This window comes from Mustela putorius, unplaced genomic scaffold (genome assembly GCF_011764305.1).
Source record: "Mustela putorius furo isolate JIRA1106 unplaced genomic scaffold, ASM1176430v1.1 tig00000695_pilon_pilon_pilon, whole genome shotgun sequence".
Classification (NCBI taxonomy): Eukaryota; Metazoa; Chordata; class Mammalia; order Carnivora; family Mustelidae; genus Mustela; species Mustela putorius.
This window is the reverse complement of record NW_025421447.1, coordinates 1,827,623-1,855,296: the sequence shown is the minus strand read 5'-3', so window position 1 is coordinate 1,855,296 and position 27,674 is coordinate 1,827,623. Positions and strand designations below refer to the sequence as shown.

The 27,674-nt window shown below is 46.4% G+C and overlaps 1 protein-coding gene and 1 long non-coding RNA gene across 4 annotated transcripts; one reads left to right on the top strand and one right to left on the bottom strand.

Annotated features, from left to right (window-relative positions):
* Positions 1-1,032: 1,032 nt before the first annotated feature.
* S100A10 (S100 calcium binding protein A10) lies at positions 1,033-11,856 on the bottom strand. Its single transcript, XM_045083057.1, has 3 exons — positions 11,705-11,856; positions 4,369-4,521; positions 1,033-1,435 (listed from the first exon to the last, which is right to left on the bottom strand). The coding sequence occupies exons 2-3, from the start codon at positions 4,498-4,500 to the stop codon at positions 1,274-1,276; spliced, it is 294 nt and encodes a 97-aa protein (XP_044938992.1). The 5' UTR covers positions 4,501-4,521; positions 11,705-11,856; the 3' UTR covers positions 1,033-1,273.
* LOC106004118 lies at positions 10,566-16,333 on the top strand. Of its 3 annotated transcripts, XR_001176990.2 has the most exons (4): positions 10,568-11,334; positions 14,712-14,807; positions 15,158-15,261; positions 15,346-16,333. It is a non-coding gene; the product is annotated as an uncharacterized LOC106004118 (long non-coding RNA). The 3 variants fall into 3 exon arrangements; XR_006607604.1 differs by having other exon boundaries at positions 10,566-11,662; positions 15,158-16,333; XR_001176989.2 differs by having other exon boundaries at positions 10,569-11,334; positions 15,158-16,333.
* Positions 16,334-27,674: the final 11,341 nt, after the last annotated feature.

The window sequence follows — 27,674 nt, the reverse complement described above, 5'->3', positions numbered from 1 at the left end:
AGTGACCCAGTTCTGTGACATGACATTCCTGGGCTCAGTTTCTACAGCTAGCCAACCCTTCCTCTAATACCTTGTAATAAATCCCTCTTTGTAAACCTGATCTAATCCCATCGCTGCAAAGCTGTGTTATCTTAGCTTGCTCATTTCTCGGTTGAGACAAAATAAAATGGTAGAATTGTGTCTTTGATTACAGATTTCCTTTTCCCAAAGCTAGTTTTGGACTACCCTGTTCTCTTTTGCATATTTTTCCTTGTGAGGATGGATGACCTTATACTGAGCTTTTCCCCAGAATTTTGTTGAAGTGTCCAGTCGTTAGAACAAATGTTTCCATCTTCACCAACCTATTTAACTGGAGCAATTTCATATACCAATTCATACATCGTCTCTCCATAAAAACAGGGCATTGTTATCAGTAAGCATATAGCACACAATGCACATATGCCGGAGCCTGCAGTAGGCAGACAGGGCTGGGAGAAGCATTTGGCTGCTTTTTAGGACATTGGTACCAGCACTTCATTTTCAGCAGAAAAGACTACCCCATTCTGTAAGTTGTGCTGGCCTGTTTCCTGCCATCACAATCTAATCAGGACACATCCCGTGACAACTCAACATATGTTAGTGTGTTGTTACTGAAGCATCACACCAGACTCTGTTTTTTGATCGGTTGTCTTACAGGCTTATTTTTACCCAAGACTGCTGAAACTCCACAATGAAAATTGGACTCTGACATCTCAGACATTCAAAGTGCTTGTTGGAAAGGCTCTGACTTAACTAGACAAGAAGGTGCTCAGCAATGATAAAATTAGGATATATTCTGGAAGTGCCTTCTCTCAATCCTTGAAGTTTTGGTCCTTCAGCTAGACACAGCTCCAAGGGCAGATCAGTCAGAGAAGTCTGACCTAAGGCTAAACTGAGACAGCTTTCCCACTTTGCCCACTCTGCAGTAAGCAGGCTGCCCAAGGACATGCAGGCTCTTCAGGAATGAAGCAGGGACCAAGCATTTCTGAAGAAGGAACAACCATCCATCTCAAGTGAGGAACTAAAAAAGGAATTTGTTTATTGAGGGCAAGAGGATGCAAACAATATAAAAATCAAAAGCTTATCTGACTTTTCTTTCTCTGCTTCTCAAATGGGGGTTGGATTTTATTTGTAAATTTTCTGAGGGTCCCCAACTGCCAATGGAATCCTTTATACAGAGGGAAGCTGTGTGACAGATTCCTTAAGAGACCCTTCGGAAGAACTCTCATTGGGTAGGAGTGGTGCTCAATATCGCCTATTTCTTTCCTTTCTGCTTCATGTGTACTACAAAATAGTTATTGCATGCAATGGTGAGCCCTGCGATTAGCGAGAAGAAGCTCTGGAAGCCCACTTTGCCATCTCGGCACTGGTCGAGGTCCTTCATTATTTTGTCCACGACCAGAGGGTCTTTCTGATTCTGAAAAAAAGAACAAAGGCAAGAAATATTGGTCAGTGGTTACTGTGCCAACCTTCTCTGATTTGCTCTGCTGAGAACCATTAATTAATATAATCTTCCAATTATCTGAACTCTTGTTTTAGGTTGTAAGTGATTTTTGGAGGTCACCTAAATGTATTTTTCTGCCTTGAGGGAGCATTTCAGTAAAATCATATTCAATTCATAAGCTAGGAAAGAAGTTTTCATGGTCTCTTTTCATAGAACTATAGAGATATTAGGAATTGCCTATTTCTAGGAAGAGGAGATTCATGTCAGAGAAGCTAGACCAGGCCTCCTAATTCTTAGTCCACTGCATATACATACCGCTGTGAACTTGGCATGACCTTCTGATCTGCTCTCCTTCTACCTCAGCCAATTCCACAATTTTCAAGATCACAGGATTCTGCCTGAGAACCACCCTAAAGTTCCCATTTTTTTTTTGCAGCGTGTCAGCCTACATTCTCTTTACAATTTTTTTTTTTATGATTTCGTTTATTTATTTGACAGAGAGAGACACAGCGAGATAGGGAACACAAGTAGGGGGAGTGGGAGAGGGAGAAGCAGGCTTCCCTCGAAGCAGGGAGCTGGACGCGGGTCTCGACCCCAGGACCCTGGGATCATGACTTGAGCTGAAGGCAGACGCTTAACAACTGACCCATCCAGGTGCCCCAGCCTACATCCTCTTAACAAGTGTTTGTTTCTGACAGTGTGGCCAAATCCTTGAAAAAGGAATCTCCTTAAGAAAAGATCTTGTAAGATAATTTAGGCAGTAAGTTTCAGATCTCTCCTTCTCCTCGTGAGGATGGTGAGGATGGTTAGACGTGGTAGTGTGGCTGCTCTTCCAGGGGCCAGACCATCAACCAGTGACGGAAATGAGGCCCTCTGGAGGTGTAAAGGTGTTCAGGGGAAGTCTCTGCATTTCCACGGATTATGCATATGAGTGAGGAAACTCATGCGCAATGTCTCAGGAGTGCTGGATGTTTCCACACTGCACCCAGAAACCCCCTATGCTAAAGCAGCAACATTTCCCATTCGAGGACTGTAAACTCCACCCTAAGCTGTCACCTAGGACTCACTCTGTGTGGCTGCCTCTGCTTCTGGTGGGTTTCAGTTAATTCTGGCCTCACCCCCAGCTTCCTGGCTGCGGTCAGGAGTGAAATTTGGATGACACAGAGGTCAACTCTAGAAACAAAATACTCCATCAGTGCAGCAAGTGTGGGTGTGTCCGGAATTAGGACCTGTGCCTGGAATAAATGGCACAGCCACATTCTGTACTCCGGAGTCTGTACGTCCTTTACATTTCTCATGCCACCAAGCCTTCAGATGGAGAGTCTGGGTCTCACATGATTTTCATCTTCACTTCTCATTTTATGCAACAGCACAATTAACAAGGAGTTAGTATGCGGAGAATGCCTTTGTGTGATGGGCAGGTTTACAAGGAACACATGCCCCTGCATTTTATGCTTGCCTGGGAGGATCCCCGAGAGCGGAAGTGTGGAGGTGACTGTGTCCAGCCCTCTCATGTATGGGGCCGGAACTGAGGCCCGGAAGCCAATGCCACCTGGCTAGTGTGAGGACAAAGCCAGATCTAATTCATGGTCTGGGGCTGTGAAAGCAGAGTGGCGGCATATTCTGCAGCCTTCTGGGCTAGCATCGTGGCCCGTGTGGCTGTGAGCCTGCTGTCAGGCTCTGCCTATCCACTTACTTAACTGGCGTGGATAACATGTGAATCAGAGCGTACTGTAAAACTCCATGTTTATGGGTTCGGGAGGCAGGGGCTCGACTCATGTGCTCAGCACCGGGCTGACAAGACGCAGGACTCAGCACTTTACCATCAGCTCCCTTCACCTGTTAGAGGCTAATGCAGTTTTCTACCCCAAGCACAGAAACAATCCTTTCCTCTTTTTTTTTTTTCAGATTTTACTTATTTATTTGACAGAGAGAGGGGGCGGGGGAGAGAGCATAAGCAGGGGGAGTGGGAGTGGCAGGCAGAGGTAGAGGGAGTAGCAGGCTGCCGCTGAGCAGAGAGCCCAACATGGGGCTCAACATGGAGCTCGATCCCAGAACCCTGGGACCATGACCTGAGCCAAAGGCAGCTGCTTAACTGACGGAGCCACCCACGCGCCCCAGTAACGATCCTATCAAATGACCACAGGAGTGGCAGGGAGAAAGGGGCTTGCATTTCATGCTAGTACTTTGTCAAGCAAGGTTTCCCCTTCGGTTAAACACCACAGCCACGTCTTAAGGGGCTACGATGTAAAAGGACAACTATGCCTTGTGGCCTAATGTCCTGAGTGAGGTGTCTGAGCTGATGGCATAGTCCTCTCCTAGTCCTAATGGGCCCCTCTGTCTGTGGGACTCAAGCTGTGTTCTCAGAGCATTTTCAGTGCAGAAAGCAGTGATCTCTGAGTCACACTTGGCTCTCATTCAGCAGATGCTTGACACCATTCCTTTGTAGATTAGAGCAGGACACTTATTTTTTAAAAAGCCTTTATCTGAAGGGATCTAAGAAGAGACATGAATTGCTCAGAGTGGATGTGAACAGAGAATGTGGGATCTCCAATGCCAGGTTTATGACCTGAGGTGGCCACTTCCTGCTTGATGCCTCTCTGGTGAGAGGCCCTTTTTCTCTGTCTCTGTCTCAATGGACATCTTGTGGTTCTGTGTGTGCAGCCTTATTTCACCTTCATACTGTAAGCTCCTTGAGGGCAGGGAGTGTGTCTTCTCTACCTTTTGCTTCCCCTATGACATCTTACAAACCGTAGGCCCTCAATAATGTTTAATAAGCAAAGGAACAAAGACACTTTTCTACTAGGGGCCTCCGCAGGGAAGGGATGGGAAGTGGAAGGAACAGCAACCAAGACTAGAAGTCCCGGTGTTCATGCCTGGTTCTTTCTGGGCCTTTCAGGACTTACTTCCAAAAATCCAGGGAACTCCTTTTCCATGAGTACTCGCAGGTCCTCCTTTGTTAAGTAGCCTTTTTCACCAGCAAACTTGTGAAATGTGAACATCATGGTTTCCATGGCATGTTCCATTTGAGATGGCATTTTGGTGAGGTCTGTTGAAACCTTTTAAAAGATGTAAAGAAAGAGTTTACATGAGCTTTTAAAACACATGTATTGCCAGTCTTCTGTGGGTAACTGGAAGGAAGAGGATTAGGTCATCCATGTGACCCTTTCTGGCCCCATGCACCTCAGGTGTTGGGCCTCCTGCTGATGGAAATGGGCCCCTCAGGTATTGGTGCTCTAAATGAGGAATTTGTCTAGTTGCCCACTAAGTCTGCATCAATCACCTAATGAAGAATAAAAACTAATCATCTGGAAAAGCAATTCCTATTTTTAACAGACAAAGCATCTACTGAAAGAGCAGAGGTTTCATCTTTTCTCTTGCCACTGGTACATGAGACTGACTCTTAGATACGTCTGAATACCAACAACCCACACAGTCAAACCTGGTTAATGCTCCAAGCTTAACTAGGTAACCTGATTCAGTTTAAGTCTAGGTTTAGAATTCTGCTAAAAAGGCACCTGGGTGGCACAGGTGGCTGAGTGTCCGACTCTTGGTTTTGGCTCAGGTTGTGATCTCAGGGTCATGAGATCAAGCCCTGCTCAGTGTGGAGTCTTCATTGTATTTAATTTAAAGATTTTATTTATTTATTTGAGAGAGAGAAAGAGGGAGAAAGGGCACAAGCTGGGGGAGCAGCAGAGGGAGAGGGAGAAGCAGACTCCCCACTGAGCAGGAAGCTCAATGCAGAATTCGATCCCAGTATGTTGGGATCATGACCTGAGCCAAAGGCAGATGCTTAACCGAATGAACCCCCCGTGCAGAGTCTTCTTGACATTCTCTCTCCCTCTCCCTCTGCAGTGTGCCTTCCCCAACCCCCAACGCCATGCATGTGCTCTCTCTCTGTCTTAAAAGAAAAAAAAAAAAAAAAGAAAAATAAAGAAAAAAGAAAAATACAAATCTGATTACAAATAAATTTTGTTTTCTGGGCGTGTATTCTTTACTAAAGGTCTGAACTTGTTATTCATTGCAACACATTGCTTGCATCTCTGGTAGTAAAATGCAGGTTCTCAAAGCTACTCAAAGCTCATTGTCTAGTTTCTTGAAAAGGAACAAGTAACAGTATATCCCCAACTCCTTCGGGGACCTAGTTTTTGGCAGGAAGCACAGAAGAACCACTCTGATTCTGGGGCACAGTGGGAAAGCAAAACCTTTCCATTGGAAAGTGTTTAAAAGAAGGGAAAGGAAACATGTCAGATCATTCTGTTCAGGTACAATGATCTGGGGGCATATGCCACATCAAGACCCGGTGCCTGGTGCTTAATACAAACTCAGTGGATTTTGGCTTCATTGGAAGGAATGTTTTGTCAGAACAGAGTAGTTTTGGCCAACATCACTTAAGATCACACTAGTGGAGAGACAGAAACAGGTGAACCTGAATGGAGATTGCAGCATACCACTCCAAAAACAAACAACAACAACAAAAGAAAAAGCCCCCAAAGGGGAGCCTGGGTGGCTCAGTTGGTTAAGCAGTTAAGTGTCTGCCTTCAGCTCAGGTCATGATCCCGGGGTCCTAGGATTGAACCCCACATTGGACTCCCGGCTGAACAGGGAGTCTGCATCCCCCTCTCCCTCTGGTGCTTCCCCTGCCGCCCCTCACTTGTGCTCTCTTTCTCATTCTATCAAATAAGTAAAATCTTAAAGAAAAATAAGTAAGCCTCCCAAAACCCCACGGCACAAGAACAGGTTTTGAGTACAGATTGATGGAGAGGCTGGCACCTTCCCTGGCTAGAGTGCCCAAAGAAACCAGAAACATGATTTTGGTCTGGTTCCTGCTGCTGACGGATCTGTGTTCAACACAGATTTCTAAATGCTATTTTTTACAGAGGAGAAGGCAGAGCTAGTTGGTGACCACGGGGACTGAGCAATTATACTTCTGAATTGTAAATTCTACCCCTTTAATCCCCAGATAAGTGCAGGAACCAGCATGCTAAAGAATGTGCTACTCTAGAGAATGCTACACGCCAGACTCTGGTGTGATTCATCCAAAAGGCAGTTCTCTTGGAAAGATCAGCAAATTAATGCTTCAAGGTCCACTGTGAGATGAATTCCAGGGGAACCACACCCTTTTCCTCCTTTCGTACACAGCCCCAGTGGTTGTCAATGGCAACCCACAGTGCTTAGATGGAGTTGCCCTTGCCTGGATTGTTCTGGAAGTTGAGCAATTTAAGAGAACTGAGCTGAACGAGTCAGGGGAGGGAAGATGTGGGATACCACCCAGGTCTGAAATAACTCAGAAAAGGAGTCAGTGACCAGAGGTATTAAAAAAAAAAAAAAAACCAAAAAAAAAAAAAACCCCAAACCAAAAAAACCCCAAAAAACAACCCTCTGTGTCTAAGCTCAGAGCAGCAGGGTTCTTCATAACCGATTAGCAAAGGTGCCGAAATTGGTACTGGTCACCAGACACCCAGCTCACCTTCTGCACAGAGCAGAGGGAAGGTGCACTGCAAAGCCAGAGAAGAAAGGGGACATGGCATAGAAAGGACCCCTATAATGGGAGAACAGACTAATTTAGGAACTTCTAAGGAATATAAGTTGTAAACAGGAAATCTTGGCGACCCTTGAATATCTTCTTTGAGAGAGTGAGGCCAGTCTAACTCGAGTGAACGCTCAGGTCTCAGAGGACTCCAGTCCCACTCCTACTTGTCCACATTCATTATGAAGCTTTCTTCTCTGAAGCCACGTGTCCCTCATCTTCCCCTCCCCATCGCTGTTTTATTTAACAAATGGGTAGTAAGAACAGCAGCCAGCCAACTCCCTATTTGTCAGGTAGACCTTTGAAATAAGAACGCAGAACAGTGACTAGCCAGGAATCTGAGTTCATGGAGGTGAATGGCTTTGATAAGCAGAGGAGATGCCCACGGTCTCATCAGGAACCAGTGCCCAGAGTACTGAGCAAGGCTACAAGCAAATTATTGTTTTGAAGGAGCCAGAGCATTGGTTTTCAAGTAAGATGAAGGAAAAGGGGCAAAAGTTGTGATTAGAACTGTTCTCTTAGCTAGTGGATGAGTCACGGAGCTCTTCTTCCCCAATGCAGCTGCTGCCCCACTGAGTCAGTAGCTCTCCTGTCTTGGGTGGGGTAGGCTGCAGGGCTGACCATTGGTACTAGAGGAGCAAGTTCAGGGACCTGAATCTGGCGCTTCCATCTCCCCAATCACACAACACACTCCATTCCATTTTCACTGGGGCTAAGAGGGGGCAGCATCCTGCGTACCCAGGACAACCTAGTTCTGCACCTGCAACACTCAATCCATTTAACTTTCACCTATCTCCCTCTCAGATTTAAGATCCTCCAGGGGAAGAACTGTGAATTACTCTGTTCTATGAACTGCAAGATAAGCGTTTGCAAAATGAATGAATGAATCAATCAGACAAGCCCCTTGGCAGGACCTGAAGTGCACGTGTGACCACCCGGGTTTGCACTGAAACCCTTGTAGTTCAGAGCTCGGCAGAAGGATGTGAAGCTGGGGTGAAGTGGGGAAGCGGCCCACAGGGGCTGCCTGTGAATGTTGGAATAGTAGGATACAGACAAAAGCACATTCCGTGAGCGCAGGGAAAAAAAAATGTGTCCTGCTAAACAGGTCTGGCCAGACCCTGAACATGACTTCTCTTTCTCTTCTCACTCCTGCTGTTTTCTTGTGTTTTGGTTCACACTGTGCACTCCACAGGCTGTAACTACCTCATCGTTCTTGCATTTTTTTATTGAGTCATTTTATTCTGATGTCTGTGTGTCCTCCCTACCTGTTTGCCTGGGTAAGAGGGCTTTACGATGGAGGCTCAGAACTCTAGTTTTTCTCTGTGCAGTTCTCTCTACAGAAAAGAACCCTGGACTCCCCAAATTTAATCACAGTGGTGGTAATTACATTTTCCATTTCTGGTCCTCCTACACTGAGCACCTGCTGTGCACGTTAGGCTGGTATGCACACTCACACACACACACACACACACTCTCTCTCTCTCCCTGGTGCTTGCCACTGGGGAGTTCACCAGCTAATGGCATACTGTTTAAAAATATATTCTGAATTCTAGTTAATTGTGTTTCTGATTCTTTCCCCACTAGATTGTGGGTTCCTTAAGCAGCCTGCCTTCCCACAGCCTGCTCAATGGAGTGGTAAGAATGAGTGACAATAATGTACATTTTGGTTCTCCTGGGAGTAGCAGGGAGCATGAGGCCTCCTTAGAAAAGTGTCTATTCCTGAGTGATCCCAAATGTTTGCTCTGGACCCATGCCCAGATCCAGACCGTAATTTCAAAAAGGACACTTCTAAAGAGCAAGAGAGCTGATTTACTTTGCTCTTCTGTGTCTTGTCCATACCCTAGTTTTCTTACAGCCCACCCAGAAAATAATTGGCAGGGTATGTGTCAAAACAAACATCTGTTATTTAAAAAAATGTGTTTGAGGTTTCCTTCCTTCTGCCTTGGAGATTTTGAAAAGAAAAGAAAAGAAAGCTTGCTCTTTCTTTCTTTCTTCCTTTTTTTTTTTTTTAAATTTAACACAGAGGTATTTTTTAATTTGATCCCTAAAAAGAATTCAGAAAAAATGAGTTGAGGCAACGGATCTGGATCCAGGCTCTCTCTCCTGCCTCTCCTCAAACATAAAACTTCCTCATCAAAAATGTGGGCAGTGAAGAAAAAGCTCCAGATGCAAGAAGAACTCAAGAAGCCTTCTCTACCCCAGTGAAGCATGTTCACTTTTCCTGGAAGATCTGTCAGACATCAGCCTGAACTGGAAAAGGGTAGCCATTGTGACAGTGCTGTTAAAACCATTGGTGGGTTATTTGTGGAGCATAACAAAAAGCATGGAGGACATGGGGAGTTAGAGAGAAGGGTGTTGGGGTAAATTGGAAGGGGAGGTGAGCCATGAGAGACTATGGACTCTGAAAACCAATCTGAGGGGTTTGAAGTGGCGGGGGGGTGGGAGGTCGGGGTACCAGGTGGTGGGTATTATAGAGGGCACGGATTGCATGGAGCACTGGGTGTGGTGAAAAAATAATGATACTGTTATGCTGAAAATAAATAAATGAAAGAAAAAAACCATTGGTGGGCTGAACGGTAGTTATTTAGTGAAGGGGTAGGAAGTGCTGAAAATTGTTAAAAAATAAGCAAATTCATTCTTTTTGTTTTTGGTATGAGATTCCTAAATTGTTGAGTCTTCAGGAAAATGAAAAGCTTAAGAAAGATGCTAAGCCTTCATTCCAGCTTTCCCAGCACTCAGAGTGCTAACTTACACATCAAAACCCTGAAAAGATTCCATTGTTTCCCTCAACTTTGAACTATTGTGCTTTAACCAAGTGGGCAGTGCTCTAAAAAAGCCACATTTTTGGAACTCTCATTGGAAAGCAGGGAGGCACCCAGTCTTAGCTCCACCAGGACCAAGGGCTGACTTCACTGGGGCGGCTGCTTGAGGGGCTGGTCAAAGGCCAGACTTGGGAGGAAAAGGGCCCATCCTGTATTGTTTGCAAAAAAAGCCAGGGCAGAGCATCATCTAAAAATCAGCGTACTTTATGGCCAGAATATCCTCAAGAAAACGTGAAGGACTGAAATAAGAAACTTCAAATGGGTCAAGGACCACGATGAAGAAAGTAGTTTCTGGCTGTCAAGGAAGGCATATATGCCATCCGGGAGAGACAAGAAATAGAAACAGGTTAGGAATCTGTGGGGGCCAGGCTGATGAAGAAATTTCCCATGAGTTATATGAACTCATTTTTGCCCCAGCCTCTGGTATTATCTTTTGCAATCTGCTGGAACATGGTGGAGGCAAAGATCACTGTCTGGGTGTTTTTTGACCCTGGTCTCCTCTGAAGTGCAGGGTATAAAGAGCCACTGCAGCAGTCTGAAACTCAAGCTGCAGAGCTAGGGGGTGGAAACCTGCAGCCGCTGCTAAAAACATCTTAATGGGAAGAGCTACCTCACAAGTAAAGCTGGGGCAGGCTGCCAGCAGGCATGCCGGCCAATCACCCAACAGGGGTGCGTCTCACCTTGGCCTTGCCAATCCAGTTGCTGCCCTCACCCACAGTTCAGTCCAGAAACCTCTCCTTCAGATAGCTGGCCAGTCCTGGTGTGACTCACTTCCTCTTGGAAAATGCCCTCTGAGATGGCACAGTTCCCCTTCTTCGGGAAGTGTTCTGTCCGAATCATCTGCACAGACTATCTGGAACCACTGGGGCCACACCCGCATGGTCTCACAGCTGAGTCACGGGCCTGCTCTAGGAGAATCTGGGAGCCCTTTGTGCTCACCAGCCCTGCAGGATGCTCCCAGCTCCCCTCGAGAGGGAAGGGGAGGTGGACTTGATGTATTTCAGAGTCTGGCCTAGGGCTCTGCTCTGCCTAGCTTGTAGCTGCTGGGCTTTCCTTAGCTTTCCTCACCAGCCCCAACCACCCACCTTTCAGAGTCCCGGTTTCAATTAGGTGGAGTCTAATGGACAGTTAGCAGTGTTCAGGGCTGGAGGAAGCCGCATTCCTTTGGCAAAGCTCAAGTTGTGACCCGGTACCAAGGGCAAGTCTATCTCTGCTCATGCACCGGGCTGGAAGGTCTTTCATCAAGGCCACTCTTCCCTTCTTTATAGTTCCACTTGTTTAATGAGGATTGCAAGAAGGGAATCCTTTCAGTAGGGAAATCCCTTCCTATATTCTCCTCTCCGCCACCCGCCGGCTAGCCAAGCTTTGTTACGAAAACAAATAGACCTACACACAAACAACAGGAAGCCCAACCAGCAGCATCTGGGCGAGGGACTGAGCAGTGCCCTTTAGGAAGCTGCCAACCTGTCCAGCTCGGTCCGTGTAGCTCAGAGGAGGAGGCCACACACATCTGGCCAGAGGTCAGCCTGCAGCTCGAGCCCACAGAGAAACATGTCAGCCAAGAAGGGGCGAGAAGTGGGATTTCGGATAACTCGGGAGACTGGTGGAAAAGTGGCAGTAAGGAGCAATGGAAAGGGAGGAGAGGGCAGAGGCCCCAGGGCGCCCACACCGTGGTCCGGCAATAAAGGACGGGCGCCCCTCCTCCAGTCCGTGAGGATCGGGGCAGGGGCGCTGCCCGCCTCGCCGGGGTGTGGCCCAGGGCGCTGAGAAGTGGACAGCTAGCAGCCGCCGGCGCCTGGAACACCGCGCGAGCCCCGACAGCCGACGGGGGGCTTCCCCGGGCGCCAGGTCGGGGCTGGGGGCGGCCCGGGAGCGGCGGGCGGAACTCACCTTGGCCCGAGGCGCAGCAGGGACGATTGGCTGGGTGGGACGCGCGGCCAGTGAGCGGAACGCGGCGCTCTGGGAGCCTTAGTAAGCGGCGGGGGTTGGAAGGGGGAGGGGGAGGCAGGAGGAGCCTGGGCCGGTGCCCCGGGCGCGCTCACCCCACCCCTTCACCCCGCCCCCTCACCCCGCCCTCCTCTTCCTGTTACCCCCCAACCCCAACCCGGCGCAGGCACACGCCCTCCCGGCGGTGCCGCCGCGCCCTGGACTCCGCCCGCTCTCACCTCGCCTGAGAGCATTTTTGTGAACGTCTCTTCCTACTCGAGGGCTCTCGGATAGTTCAGGGCATCCCCACCCTGGGCCTTGCCCTTCCTCTCGGGTTTGGTTTTAGAGTGAGCGCGCGAGGAAATCAAAGAATCCAGCCGTTCTGCGGGTGGGGTGCGCTGGCCCAGAACCAGATGTAGGCGGCTCTTCGGTAACCTACAGGTCTAGGAATTAGTTTCTAGATGGTTCCGCAGGGAGGGAGGGGCACGTGGAGCCCAAACGACAACCAAGGCGTTTTATTCGCAGATTAGGCCCAGGACTGCAGTCCGGAGGGTCTCCTTGGCCTGTGCCCCTGGCAGCCCACATCTGGCAGAGAAGCCGGTTCTCTGCTTGGCGCCTGCCCTGCAGAGTGGGGGATGGAGGGTGCTTTTGGCTTGTCGGCTCCCACACAGGCCCCTTGTTGGACAAGGGATTGACCCCTTAGTGTGTATGGCTTCACATGGTGTATAGTTGAGTTTCAGTTGTAGGTGACATTGTTAAGACCAAAGTTTCTAAGCCTCCTTTTTGTCCTGTAATCTGCCTGTTTGGTTCTCGGAGCCCTTTAAGAAGTTTCTGGAAGAAGTTTAGAGAAAACCCAAGGGTTTCTAGTGGATGCACAGTGTTTTCCTCCTCCCCCCATTTCGTTTATCTGCTGTTTAGGGTTAAATGCAAACTACTAGCAGCTGTTGGTGGAAAAGGGCCTAGTCCCAAGTCCTGGGTTTTCCTTTGTTCCCAGGGGAGGTCCTGGGAGGAGAGGAGTGAGTGATCCTAAAGGAATGAACAGACTCGGGGAATCCTCCAAGTGCTACCATGTGACTCATCTTGGCTTTTGCTAGGAAAATTCAATTTGAATTTCAGTTCTCACTTACACTGGGTTCCTGCAACCCTGGTGGTGACTGTTCAAGGGGGGAATTCTTCAAAATTTTGCCATATACTTTCTAAGTTTTTCCCAGGCCCCAAGTTTTAGTCAAGAATGGAGAAACACACACACACATTTCTAAGTTGGGGATTTGCAGGAAGGGAGGGGGACTTAAAAAAAATTGAACCCAAATTCTCAAATTTGGTCCCTAAAGTAAATTCAGAAAAAAGGCAATGGATCTGGATCCAGGCTCTCTCTCCTATTTCTCCCCAAACATAAAACTTATTCAACAAAGAAGTAGGTGGCAAAGAAAAAGCTCCAGATGCAAGAAGAAAGAACTCCGAAGCTTTCTCTACCCCAGTGGAGCACATTCACTTTTCCTTGAAGAGTTGTCAGACATCAGCCTGAACTGGCAAAGGGTAGCCATTGTGACAGTGCTGTTAAATCTGCATTGGTGGGTTGGGTGGTAGTAATTTAGTGAGGGGATAGGAAGCACTGAAAATTGTCAAAAATAAGTAAAAAAAAAATTTTTTTTTTTGCTTTTGATGTGAGATTTCTAAATTGTGATCACACTGTTATAGAATTATGTGTTCTATTTTTGTTTCATAATACTTTATTTTCCTTCCTTCCTTCTCTCTTCTTTTTCTTTTTACTATTTTCTGTCATTATTTATCAAGAACATGCTCATTCATTTACTCATTCTTTTTTCTTTTTTTTTTTTAATCCCTATTCGTCTACACTGTAGCTTCTCTACTCTCTTCTTCTGGTTGCTGGTGCCAGAAGCTGAGGCCTTCCAGTTCCTAGTAGCTTTGGTTCCAAAGATGGAGGGAACCGGGTTTTTGAAACCCTGTGAAGTGCTGAGAATGCAGTGGTGAAAATGGTCAGCAGGATGGCCACTATCTCTGTCTTTGTGCAGCTTCTTATGTTTTTGTACTGGAAGGTCCATAAAGTCCCAAGTGTCTGCCATGCCTATATTCTCCCTCTAGAAGATGTTGTGCCAGGCAGTTCTTTCTTTTTTTTCTTTCTAAATATTTTATTTATTTGATGGAGGGAGAGAGAGAGAGAGAGAGAGCGCGAGCGCACGCGCGCACACACATGCGGTGGGGGTGGGGGAGTGAGGAGCGGAGGGAGGGGGGGAAGCAGGCTACCCCCTGAGTGGGAAGCCCGAGGCAGGGCTGTATCACAGGACACTGTGATCATGACCTGAGCTGAATTCAGGCAGATACACAACCAACCGAATGAGTCACCCAGGTGCCCCCAAACAGTTCTTTCTTGAGAAAGTAGTTAGGCCTTGTAAACCATATGCATACAGTGACGCAAGCTCAGTTTCCCTAGTGACAACCAACGGGATCAGGCAGCAGCGCCTGAGCCAGAGCTGCTCAGCCAGGATGGTAGAGTAGCAGCGGGAAGGGGAGCTGCGCAGAATGGAAAAGACAGAATGGCCCTGTGAAAATCAAAGAAAATCTTGTTTCAAATGGAGTCAGGAAGCCAGCAGGGGGAGCTCTCATGCTCAGCACTCATCAAAGGCAGACCCAACAGGAAGAGAGGGACGTTCCAGGTGGATACTACTTTACTATTCAGGAGGGAGGGAGAAGGCTTTCTAGCACAATCCAGCCAATGAGAGACTGTCACAACCCAGCCAATGAAAAGCCACTACCCTTCACATTCTCACTTTACTTGAATGGACTTGATGTTTGTAACAGTGCCTGTGAACTTCCAATTTCCTCTATAAAAGAGCAGTCCTCCTTTGTTCTTCTGACTTGCCTACGTTTGCTTGTCCCAGTTTGTAATTCTCTGCTGTGCCCAAATAAACCCATATTTGCTGGTAAAATAACTGGCAATTTTATTTTTTAGATTAACAGCCATCCAAGGAATGGGAACAGAGGCCTGACTCAGTGTGGTCCCTGGAGTGAACCAAAGGCAATGGTGAAGCTCTCCACCAGGTCTATGGTATGTTCTAGTATACTAAATGCTAGGAGCAGAGGGCATTGTCCCACCACTGAGGCAGCAATGGGAGTTGTCCCTCTTCTCCGCGTGGAAACAAAACCTGTCACTTGGTCGTTCTTAACTTTTTGAGGTTTGTAGTTAGAGCCCAGAGGGCGGCCTGTTCACTAGAAATGTGTTCTTCCCGTCAGCTGGCTGTGGCTGCTCAGCCAGGAATTGGGATCCCAGCACCTGTTGCACTCAGGTGGGACTCTGATTAGTCACCTGTTGAATGGAACTGGCCGTGATGTGTGTCACTTGCAGATGAAATTAGTTAAGAGGTTACTTTATCACATTTTTTTCTTCCCATTTGCTAGATGCCGAGGCTTTAGGGGGTTGGAAGGAGCCTGAGTTACTGAATCACTGAATGGAGGAAAACCACCTGCAAACTAGGCCCAGCTTCACTGGAACAGTTATGTAGGTGAGAAAGAAAACTGTGGAATTTGGGGGTTTACCTGTTACCACATAACCCTAACAGATAGAATGGCATTCTTTTGTGTGCCAGAAATTTTGGTAGCATGCTCATGAAGTCGGGAGTTGAAGAATTACACTGTTAACTGATCACACATCAGCATGGTGGCGTGTTTTCGTGGAACTGGCTCTCCTCCCCGAGAATCTCTTGGGTCCTCAGAAGGCATGGTGCTCCCAGGTCTGGCAAAAACATACACATTTTTTGTCTCTTCATGTGCATCAAGTTGTGCCTGTAGCTCACAGAAACTATGTGCAGCCTAGCTGTTTGCAGGGAAACTCTGTTACTGTTGCGAATCATAGTTGTAGCAAAAGACAGTGAGGGAGCTCTGGTAAGGAGTCACCGCAGTCCGTGGTACTTCAGTTGAAAAGCACAGATTTACAGTTGTCTGGTCTAGACTGGTTGATGGCAATCCAGAAAACAAAACAAAACAACAACCCCCCAAGTGTGGTACACTGTAAATAGGGCAAAGCAGTTTATTAAACCTTTCCCATATTTTTTGAACATTTAGGTTGTTACCAGTTTTTTTTTTTTTTTAACTGCCATACATTATAATGATATACAATAGGACTATTTTTGAATAAATACCTTTGCCCATCTGTTTATTTGCTTGGATAGATTTCTCTCAGAAATCTTTTTTTTTTTTTTAAGATTTTATTTATTTATCAGAGAGAGAGACGGGGAGAGAGTGAGCACAGGCAGACAGAATGGCAGGCAGAGGCAGAGGGAGAAGCAGGCTCCCCGCCGAGCAAGGAGCCCGATGTGGGACTCCATCCCAGGGATCACAACCCGAGCCAAAGGCAGCTGCTTAACCAACTGAGCCACCCAGGCGTCCCTTCTCTCAGAAATCTTAAAGGACAAGTAGGGCTTAGATTGTGTGGGTGCGGACAGGAGGGAAAAGCATGTGCTAGAGCATGGAATCCTGGAGTGAGTGCTTCTATTGAAGGACCCCAGGTCAGAATTATACTATAGCCTATAGGTTTTAACATTCTTTTTATAACCAGCTTATGCTAACTAAGAAACTGTGGCCAGCTGACCATAGATAAGGGAGTCAGCAAGCAGCATAACAGGATAACGAATAGCAAAAATCTGTGTTTAACCCGCTGTGTGTCTGGCTTCTGTATAATAATGCTTCTAATGCTTTGCTAAGAAATGAAAAATTGCTTAAACCCTCGTTCGCTGTGTAATCAAATAAAGTTATACCCTTCCCCTGTTAAGAATTTCCCCTACTACTAAGTAAAATTGATAAGGGTTGCCTCCCGTACCAAGGCCGGAGACGTACGGTTCGGCACGTACGCTAGCTGGAGACGCGCGGTTCAGCACATATACAGATAAAGGTTAGAAACGTGCAATTCAACACGTACCCTCTACTGTACACTACCTGAACGGTGACTGGCCAGAATGTATGGTTGGTTTTAAAGGATTGGCTACCTATGTGTAGGCCTTACTGTAATGCTTTGAAATTACTGGCTAGAAAAGTGAGGGCTCTGATGTAATGGACTGTAAAATTCTATATTAAGGGACTCCCGAAACAGATCGGGGCTCTCAGGCACTGACCCATCCTGGTCAAGTGTCCCTGGGAATCCGAGCATGCCCGAATAAAATCCTCTTGCTTATTGCATCCAGTGGTCTGTGAGTGCGTCCTTGGGTACGGGTCCTCTAGGGTCTTTCACTATCCTAGGAATTGCTCCAGTCCTGAGAGGAGGTGCCTTTCCTGGGGTGCCTGAGATACTCTTCTAAGGGGTTTGGAGCTTGTTTTTGAAGGTAACAGGGAGTTGCTGAAGAATGTTAAAGGAGTGTGAGCTGCTATCCCACTTTCTAGCACCAGGCTCTGGATCATCACACCACTGTGAACTTGAGTCTCCCTCTGGGCAAAATAGGGATAGACACTGATCTTCTGTGTTGACAGAAAAAAAATGAAGCAGCGAGTGACCATGAAGGCACCCAGCTCTGCCCAGCAGGCAGCAGGTTCTGCACAGTGGATCTAGCTTCTGCGTGGTTCCCCCTCTGTGAGACAGAACCTCTCGGGTGGTCAAGCATGGCTGTTCTGTGGGCAAATGCCTTTGAGCAGGCTTCGCTCCAGGGCCCCTGAGGGTTGAATAGAGGCTGTATTTGCTCTGCTAACCTGTCTCCTGGGGCAGCAAAAGTTGAAAGACTGTAGCTTGTCTGTCGTCCTCCCTCCCTTCCTTTAAACACTGAACTCTTGGGGCACGTGGGTGACTCAGATGATTACATGTCTGCCTGTGGCTCAGGTTGTGATCCCCGAGGTCCTGGGTTTGAGCCCTAATGTCGAGCTCCCTGTTTAGTGGGGGGATCTGTTTCTCCCCTCTGTCTGCCTCTTTCTTTCTTTCTTTCTCTCTCTCTCAAATAAATAAAATCTTAAAAACAGCAACAACAACAACGACACCGAACTCTTAGCTTGGGTTTGGAAACTACATGCTTCCTCTATAGCTGAACTGCACATTATAATGGTTATATTCAATCAGATATGTACTGAGCACCTTCTTCTTCTCCCCCCCCCCCACCTCTTCTTCTTTTAACTGAGCACCTTCTGGTACCTGGTATGGTCTGGGTACTGTGGCTATGTCAATGACCAAGACAGAAAAATTTCCAAGGCCTTACATTCTAGTGGGAAAGACAAACAAAATACAAGCAAAGGAGAAAACTAAACGAATATAAAAATTGTGGTAGGTTGTAATGAGGAACATGATGGGAAAAACAAGAGTCTGAATGAGAGAAAGATTAAAGGGGACATGTTTTAGGTAAAAAGTCAGGGAAGAGGGACACCCGGGTGGCTCAGTTTGGTTAAGTGTTTGGCTTCAGCTCAGGTCATGATCCCAGGCCCCTGGGATGGAGTCCCTCATCAGGCTCCTTGCTCAGTGGAGAGTCTGCTTCTCCCTCTTCCTGAAGCTCCCCCTGCTTGCTCTCTCTCTCTGACAAATAAATAAAATCTTAAAAAAAAAAAAAGTCATGGAAGAGTATACTGAAGACATAGAGGAAGAGAAGGAACTAGGGTTGCAAATAGAACAGGAGCTAGGAGGAAGCTTTCCCTGTGGAGGGAAAAGCAAGTGCAGAGACTGGGAGGTGGGCAGGGGAATTGAAAAGCCATGGGTGTGCTTGCAGCATGGTGGGGAGCAGAGGGGAGAGTGATAGGACATGAGGTGAAGGCACAATCTGCTGTGTCTTAACATGGTGGTTATGAGCACAGAATTGAGGTGAATCCTAGTTTCTATGCCTCTCTTTAGCCATGTGATCTCACACATGTTACCTAACCTTTCCAAACTTTAGTTTTCTCATTTGGAGAAGGGACTTGATCTTAGAACCTGCCTCACAGGGATGTCATGAATATAAATGAAAAAATGCTTGCAAATGCTTAGCTGAGTGCCTGACCTATAGTAAGTACCACACTAACATTAACCATAATTATTATTAAGTGGCTGGTGGGTTGGGCTGGATGAGCCTGTATAGAATCCTGGTTATGCTGGGTTGCTTTGTGCCATGGGCAGGTAAGTCTCTATGCTTTCTGTTTCCTCATCTATAAAATTTCTTAAATTCCTATCCTGGGGGGGGGGGTAATTATTATGGGAATTATATGAGGTGATTTATGTGAAGTCATCCTAATGGTAGAAACCAACCCCTCAAGGTCTTATACTTATTACTATTTTTAAAAAAGATTTTATTTATTTGAAAAAGAGAGAGAGAGAGAGAGAGAGAGAGAATATGTGAGCACAGAGGGAGAGGGAGAAGCAGACTCCTTGCAGAGCAGAGAGCTGGACAAAGGGCTCCATCCCAAGACCCCGAGATCATGACCTGAGTTAAAGGCAGATGCTTAATCCACTTAGCCACCTAGGTGCCCCAGGTCTTATAATTATTTAAAAATGTTTTCCTGAATATTCTACTCTCTTAGCAATGCTCCAAAAGAGATAATCAAAACCTGAATGAAAATTTGTTATAAGTTTGTGAATCTGGGGCACCTGTGTGGCACAGTTGGTTAGGCTTCTGAGTCTTGGTTTTGGTTCAGGTGGTGATCTCAGGGTCATGAGCTCAGGGTGGTGAGATTGAACCCTAGGTCAGGCTCTGGGCTCAGCGAAGAGTCTGCTTAAGATTCTCTCTCTTGGGATGCCTGGGTGGCTCAGTTGGTTGAGCGGCTGCCTTCGGCTCAGGTCATGATCCCGGCGTCCTGGGATCGAGTCCCACATCAGGCTCCTAAGGAGCCTGCTTCTCCCTCTGACTCTGCCTTCCACTCTGTCTGCCTGTGCTCGCTCTCACTCTCTCTCTCTCTTACAAATAAATAAATAAAATCTTTTAAAAAAAAAAAAAAAGATTCTCTCTCTTTCTCCTCTGTACCTCTCCCCCTTTTCTCTCTCAAATAAATCCCCCCCCCCCCAAAAAAAGTTTGTGAATCCATTTGTGTTATGGATTGAGGTGGCTAAAAAAGAAAAATCTGGGAACTTTAGCTCCATTTTTCTCATCACCAGAGATCCCAATTCCCCTGGTCTCTTGCAAAGAGGAAGAATAAAGACCCGTGCACTTTGAGTTAGGTAATAGAACACCAGCTTGTCTGAACTCCAAGAATGCTTGGTGCTGGGGGCAGACTCTGCAGGGGAGGAGCTGCTTCTTGTGGGCTGTAATCTGCCAGCCTCACATGTGGTTCCTTTTCCTTTATTAACCCTTGAGAGCAGGCAAAAAATCTGCGGGCTGTATGGAAAAAAGTTGTTTAAGCCACAGAGACTGTGCTCATTGGTGATACTGGAATGTGGCTGGGGAGGGCTCAGACCTATGGGGCCCTCGTGAGTCAAACCCTTTGTAAAAAGTGGCTGCTTAGTGAGGGGGCTCCTGGTGGCACAGTCGGAAACCAAGTTTCCACTGGCTCAGGTCAGTGATCTCTGGGGTGGGGGTGGGCGTATGTGATCTAGAGGTTGTGAGATAGAGCCCGGCCTCAGGCTCAGAGCTCCGCTGAGAAGTCTGCTAAAATTTCTCTGTCCTTCTCCCTACCCCTCCCCGCGTGAGTTCTCAGTCTCTTTCAAATAAATAAATAAATCTTAAATCTTAAAAAAAGAAAGCAAAAGAAAAGAAAAGAAAAGAAAAGAAAAGAAAAGAAAAGAAAAGAGTGGGTTGCTTTGTCAGAACTGATACCTCCACAGCGTCAGCCAGCAGCTAACTCGGGTTTCCTGGCAATCCTGTTTCCGGTCTGAAAGCAAGGGCCGCAAGAGGCGCCTTCAGCGATTTGAGTAGGGAGAAGGTGTGTCCTTGCTTCCTACCTAATGCTGTGGGACCCTCTAGTGGCTGCGGAGTGAGTAGCTCTGCTGTGCATGTTGTTTTCTTGGGCGTGGCCCCAGTAGACTAATGGTCAGGAAACCTTGCTCCAGGGCCCCCAGGAGTGAATATGGGGCAGGCAAATTTACCTAGCTGGTTTGTGATGGAGGCTGTGATTTAGGCTGGCACCCTGCCCTATTCGCCCATGCCTTTGGTAGCATATCTCAGGTTCCAGGAATTTTCCATGTATAAGATGCAAAAAACCAGAAAAACAAACAGCAGAGAAAAAATGAAAGTAGATATTTATTTTACAAAAAAGATTTATGTATTTATTTGTCAGAGAGAGAGAGAATGAGCACAAGCAGGGGAAGTGGCAGGCAGAGGGAGAAGCACTCTCCCTGCTTAGCAGGGAGCCTGATGCAGGACTGGATCCCAGGACCCTGGGATCACAATCCAAGCTGGAGACAGACTCTTAATGGACTGAGCCAGTCAGGTGTCCCAAAAGTAGAGATTTAGGTTAAAGTAGTGCTTGGTGCCATAGGGATCAAAACCTCAAATAGGGCATAGAATTCAACCAATTTTATTGGTTGGTTTTTAAGTAAATTCATTTTAACAGTTTTGAGCAAGATAGGTTGAAATTCAGAGTGCCTAGTTATTGGAGAATGTGTTTGCTGATAATCAATAGGGGCATCTTTGAGGTCTATACTAGTTCTATTGTAAGAACAGAAATATAATCCAAATTCCACGTATTAAAAATTGATAATAGGGTTGCCTTGCTATCTTAGTCGGTTAAGCTTCTGCCCTCAGCTCAGGTCATGAAGCACGTCCTCGGATTGAGTCCTGCACTGGGCTACTTGCTTGGCAGGGAGCCTGTTTCTCTCTCTGCTTGCTACTCCCCTTGCTTGTGCTCGTGCTCATGTTCTCTCTCTCTGACAAATAAATAAATAAAATCTTAAAAAAAAAATTGACATGATAATTTTATAGTCTGCAATACTCTGACTTATTTGTTCTGTGTAGTCACCTCAAGAAGTATTTCAGATTGATTGCTACGGTCATTGTAAATCACTGTGGTTTGCATATATTATCTCTAGTCTCCCAGACTGCTTGTATGATCGAGGTTAAGTCTGTTTGCAGAGGAGAAGCAGAAGCTCAGAGAGATTAAGTAATTTACCTCAGGGCATATTATGGCCCTATGAGAACCCACACTAAGCCTAGTTTCAAAGTCTCACTCCTGCCACCACCCCTCTTTGCCTTTCTTTGGATAGAGCAACAATGAGGACAGCTAGCTGCCTCGGATTATAACCAGAATCTAGGCAGAAACATGAGCAGCTCTGATAGGAGGTCCCATATGTGGCCAGTGTTGCACAAGTGTAGACAGTAGACCAGGAGGATTCAGAGCATAGGCTCCCTATCGGCTAGGACCCTTAGGAATAACTTCAGGGGAGAGACACAGGGTTTGCAGTGAGCCTTGAAGGCTGGGTGCTCTTCCCTCTGATAGACATTGATGTGACACGTGGAACACTCACAGAGAGGAGGGCAGTTTGGGGGTTAATAGGAACAGAACCACAGAGGGGCGAATGTTGGGACACATTTGGAGAAACAGTAAGTGCAACTAGAAAGGGCTTGAGTGGGTGCTAAAGATTTAAACTGCGGACACAATTAAACCACAGAAGCGATAGTCCCCAATCGAGCAGGGAGGGGGAGCCAGTAGATGATGGTGGGGATGACATAGGCCTGAATTCGGATGATGGAGGCCTGAATTCAGATGACAGTGGTGACAACGGGCAGGAGGGTGCACACTGTTTGAGAACAAACTTCAGGAGAATCTGTGGGGCTTTCCTATTGAGCTGGGGACACGGGGAAGAGGAAGGAGCACAACCCCCTGGAATTTTCCAGCCAGGGCACCTATTATCATTGTGTGCCTGCCAAATGCAGGGAGGAGACCCTGGTTGGCACAGGAAGATGCTGAACAAGGGGCTGGTGGGATTCCAGGTGGAAATGACCTACTTTGTGATGAGTCTCAAATTGTTGGACCTACCCCGGGCATGGTGACGTGGGAGAGCTTGTAGACACTGGTTTTTCCAGTTGATGCTATACAGAGCCTGCTTCCCTGGACAGGGCCTGGTGGCTTCCTGCACATGCTGGTGGTCAGGCTGAGGTCCTGGCAGGATGCCTAGTGCCCACAGAGGTTTTCCTGGCCAGGCTCGTCTAGTGATGAGAATGTCATACTGGCATTTGGAAAGCAGGCTGTAGTTGCTGGGCAAGGCACTTCAGGGAATGCTGGGATGGAGTCCTTGAGAGGAATTTGTGCTACAGGTGAGGAGACAAGCTGTGAGGGAAGACAGTGAAGGGAGATCAGGAGGTGGAAGTAAATATTAGCTGATTGCAGAGCTGGGCACCCTCCAGGTTCTGGTCGGATGTTGTTTCCATCATGAAGCTTCCCTGAATCCTCCCAGACTGGAGCTGGGTGTTAGTCCTTGGGCCTCCCTTGGTACTTCATGGCCCTTATCACGGGGTGTAGAAATTGCTTATGAAGTTGTTTGTCTCCCTCACAGCCTGTAGGTTTCCTGGGGACAGAGATTTGTCTTGGTGTGTGGTGTCTTCTGAGCAGACTGTGGGGGATGTTGGCAGAGAGTGTAAATCACTGTTCAACACGAGCTGCTGAGGACAGTGGCTGTGGCTTGGAGCCACATACCCTTTGCTTAAGAACCACTGGGATACCTGAGAATGGAGTGGGGGGAGAGCTACAGCTGAGCTCAGCCTGACTGTGCCCAACTTCTCTCTGTGAAAAACGTGATTTAATATCTGTCACTTACTCTAGCAAATACGAGTTAAATCCCTTCATGTTTTAAAACACATTCATGCTTCTCAGCTTGATCTGTTCTTAAAAGTTAATGGTAGATGTGTCATCAAGGTCTGTTAATGACAGAAATACTTCCACTATGAAACAGTTGTCCGACAACTCGACCCAACCCACACTAACATTGTTTTTTCCTTGTTAATATTTAATGGTAGCAGCTGTGGTGAAGTAGAAAGAGCATTAGAAAGATGAGGTTTGAGTTCAGGTTTCCCCACTTACTAGCTTTGAGAACTAGGGCAGGTCACTTCACCTTTCTTAAGCTGCTTATCTTCAAAGTGAGGATAACAGTAACCAATATTTGGGAAAATCATTGCATTTTATAGATCGTTTAGGTATATTCAGGTAGAAAGTTGAGCACCAACTTTATGCCTGACACTAAAAGCTTTGGATCCAGAAATAAGGACATTGTCTCTGTCTTCGGGGATCTCAGTCCAGCAGGGCAGGCAGACCAAACTACATGCAAAGGTGAATAGCATCATGGCCGAGGTGCCTTTGGCTGTTGCAGGAGTGCAGAGCAGAGAGCAGAGGTGGGGGAGATGGAGGAGGCTTCTTGCAGGAGGAGCCATCTTGAGGCTAATCTGAAGGATGAGTCTGAGCTATCCAGGTTAGGAAGGTGGGGGAATGAGGGAGTAAGGAAGAGGCATGTGGACAAATAATAGATGATCTGGAAGGTTTGGTAGTTATGTGGGTTGTGTGTTTGCAGGTTGTAGGAGATCAGGACATGGAATCCTTGAAGGACCAGATCATCAAACGCCTCCAGTGCTGAGGGAAGAAACTTGAACTTTATTTTGAATATCATAAGGAATGTTGAAAGTTTAATAGTTATGTCTTCCTAATGACAAGAGCGATCTGTATCCATTGATAGGAAAATGGAAAATACAGAAATAGAAAGAATAGGGGTAGCATCGGGAGGTAGCCCTTGATCACATTTTGGAAAATATACTCAATGAAGGTATATGGATATATCTGTTAAGCCCTGGCTACTTAAAGTGTGGCTCGTGGACCAGCAGCAGTGGCATCCCCCAGGAGCTTGTTAGAAAGGCAGAAGCCTGGGCTGTACCCAGGCCCAGGGAACCAGACTCTGCAGTTGGAGTGGAACAAAGATGCGTGGCAGTGTGTTCTCAGGTGCTTCTTGGTGGTGCAGGAGTTCAGAGGAGAGGGAGAGCCCTGCTGATCAGAATGGGTGTGGGGGCTTTTGGAAGACGTAAGACCTGAGGTAAAGTCTGTAGAATGTGTGGGATTAGGCCCCACAGAGAGGAGAGAAACGATGAATGGCATAGTGGCCAAGATTGGATTTTGGAAAGTATCAGGGTTCTCCTGAGAAAGAGAACCGAGAGGAGGTTTAATGTAGAAATCTGCTCAAGAGGTGGTGGAGGCCGAGCGGACTCTGTACCTGCTGTCTGCTAGCTGGGGAACCAGGATAGCTGGTGGTATAACTCAGTACAAGTTCAAAGGCTTGAGAATCTGGAAGGCTGATGATGTAAGTCTCCACCTGAGTCCGAAAGCTCAAGAAGCAGGTGTCGATGTCCAAGGGCAGGAGAAGATGGCAGTTTCAGTTCAAACAGACAGAGGACAAATTCTCCCCTCCTCTGCCTTTTTGTTCTATTTGGGATCAGATTAAAGGATGCCCACCCCACATTGGGAAGGACCATTTGCTTTTACTTAGTCTATTAATTCAAATGTTAATCTCTTCTGAAAATATGCTCACACAGGGCGCCTGGGTGGCTCAGTGGGTTAAAGCCTCTGCCTTTGGCTCAGGTCATGATCTCAGGGTCCTGGGATTGAGTTCCGAGCTCCGCATCGAACTCTGATCGTGAGGAAGCCTGCTTCCTCCCTCTCTCACTGCCTGCCTTTCTATCTACTTGTGATCTCTGTCTGTCAAATAAATAAATAAAATCTTAAAAAAGAGAGATTTAAAAAAATATGCTCACAGACACACAGAATCATGTATTACCAGCTCTCTGGGCATCCCTTCCCCAAGTCAGGTTGACACATAACATTAAAAAAAAAGATTTTATTTATTTATTTGACAGGCAGAGATCACAAGTAGGCAGAGAGGCAGGGAGAGAGAGGGGGAAGCAGGCTCCCCACTGAGCAGAGAGCCCGATGTGGGGCTTGATCCCAGGACCCTGGGACCATGACCTGAGCTGAAGACAGAGGCTTAACCCACTGATCTACCCAGGCACCCCTCAAGTAGACACATAGTATTAACCATCACCTGGAGTCAGGCCACCTGGCCTTGTCTCTTCCCTAATTGCTTTGAGACTTGGGAAAAGTTCTGATTCTCTCTATGCCTTAGTATCCACCTCAGTAAAATAGGGGTTAATAATTGAGCTTATGTTATAGGATTAGTAAAAGAATATAATAGATAATGTATATAAGACTCTTAGTGTATGGCATGTAATAAGTACTCCATAAGTTACTAGCTATTACTGTTATTACTACCAATATCAATAGTGAGAATACAACACTTGGGACATAGAAGATACTCAATAAATTTAAGCTGAATTATGTCAAACTGAATTCCAGATGAAGGAAGAAACATCAAAGGTGCAGTGGAAGTCAAGCCAGGTTGAAGAACTTATTCTTGTTAGGAATGTGAAAATATAGACCAGCATGAAGTGCTAGTTGAAGCATTACTGGTTAGACTTTCACTGATGGGAGATTAAAGGGACACAAGCGGAGATGGACATAAGAGGACACAGTTAAGGCACAGGGAGAAGAGCTGGCAAAGGAAACGAAGAGTGAGAGGGGTTGCTGCAAGGAAGAAGGGGTCCTTGAAGAAAGATCTGGTGCAGGAAATGTACAAGATGAGCCAGGAACACCTTATTTCGGAAAGCACTGAAGTTTTCAAAGACTAGTGGAGTCATGTCAAAAGGGCTTAGGACCCAACTCAAAAGAGCTTCCATGGGCTGAACATGAGCAATAGGAGCATCAAGAGCACAACTGAAACACACTAAATATGCTTAAATCTATGAGTTACTAATGAAACTAAATAACAAAATGATCTCATTGCTCAGTTTCAGAGAATGCTAGGTAATGATTCTGACACTAGCCACAATGTGTGCGTTTTTTTTCTCCCATACCATCAAGAAATTCTCTGACACTAGCTGGATGTTCTACAATTTAACTGAATTCTGACCCTGTCTCCTTAGAGGTAGCATGGGATCTACTGCTCATGCCTCAGTCCTACCAAACTGCCCATCCCCAACCTCAGAGCCAATTGAGAGCCCAGGGGGCCACCTGTGCTTCTGACCAACTGGCTGTGGGTTGGAATTTCCAATAGTCCCCTCCCCAGGTTTGATTACTTTGCTAAAGTGGCTCACAGAACTCAGAGGAACATTTTACTTACTAGGTCACTGGTTTATTATAAAAGGGTGTAAATCAGGAATATCTAGATGGCAGAGACGTATTCAGCAAAGTATGTGGGAAGAGACTTGGAGCTTCCATGCTCTCTGGAAGGTCACTTTCCCTGCACCTGCACGAGCTCAGCAACCCTGAAGCTCTCAGCGGAACCCTGTCTTTCTGGGTTTTTGTGGAGGTTTCATGACATAGGCATGACTGATTAAATCATTGGCCATTGGTAACTGATCTCAATCTCTAGTTTCTGTCCCATCCCTCGAAGTCAGGGGTCTGGACTGAAAGTTCCAGCTGTTCCATCACATGGTTGGTTCCCCTGGTAACTAGCCCCAACCTCAGGTGCTTTCCAAAAGTCACCTCCTTAACACAACAAAAGACTGATCTCAAGAGTTTTAGGAACTCTGTGCCAGAAATGGGGATAAGGACCAAATATATGTTTCTTATTATAAATCACAGTATCACACTTGGGAGCCAACTGTTACTTTGAAAACTGTATATTTTCAAAATAAAGAGAAAGAATCAAGATTTACCCTGCTCTTCCTCTGTAAACTGTTCTTTAGGATAATCAAACAGTTGATGATTTTGAAAAACATCGTAACTAAAAATGAATAGAATAAAACTATTTTGATTTTGCAACTTCTAATGAAATAATGGATTGGGATAATGAGCATCAGTGAACATTGGTGACTTCACAAAAGGAGAAGCAAACAGATGCTGCAGGATGAAAGCACACACAGGCGCTGAAGTATTCTTAGCAAAAACTTGAACCTGAGTCTGATCAATCTTCAGATCTGATTCTAATCTTTAGAAAGTATAGGAGAAGAGGAACACATTAAACATGAACACAGAAATATATTAGCAAAAAAAATTATGAGAAATCTCACAAGAC

Bases quoted from the DNA above. Each gene is read 5' to 3' on its own strand.
- S100A10 (XM_045083057.1), bottom strand. From the start codon at position 4,500: ATGCCATCTCAAATGGAACATGCCATGGAAACCATGATGTTCACATTT. The intron at 1,436-4,368 runs GTAAGTCCTGAA...TCTTTTTTTCAG, and splicing joins AGTTCCCTGGATTTTTGGAA to AATCAGAAAGACCCTCTGGT.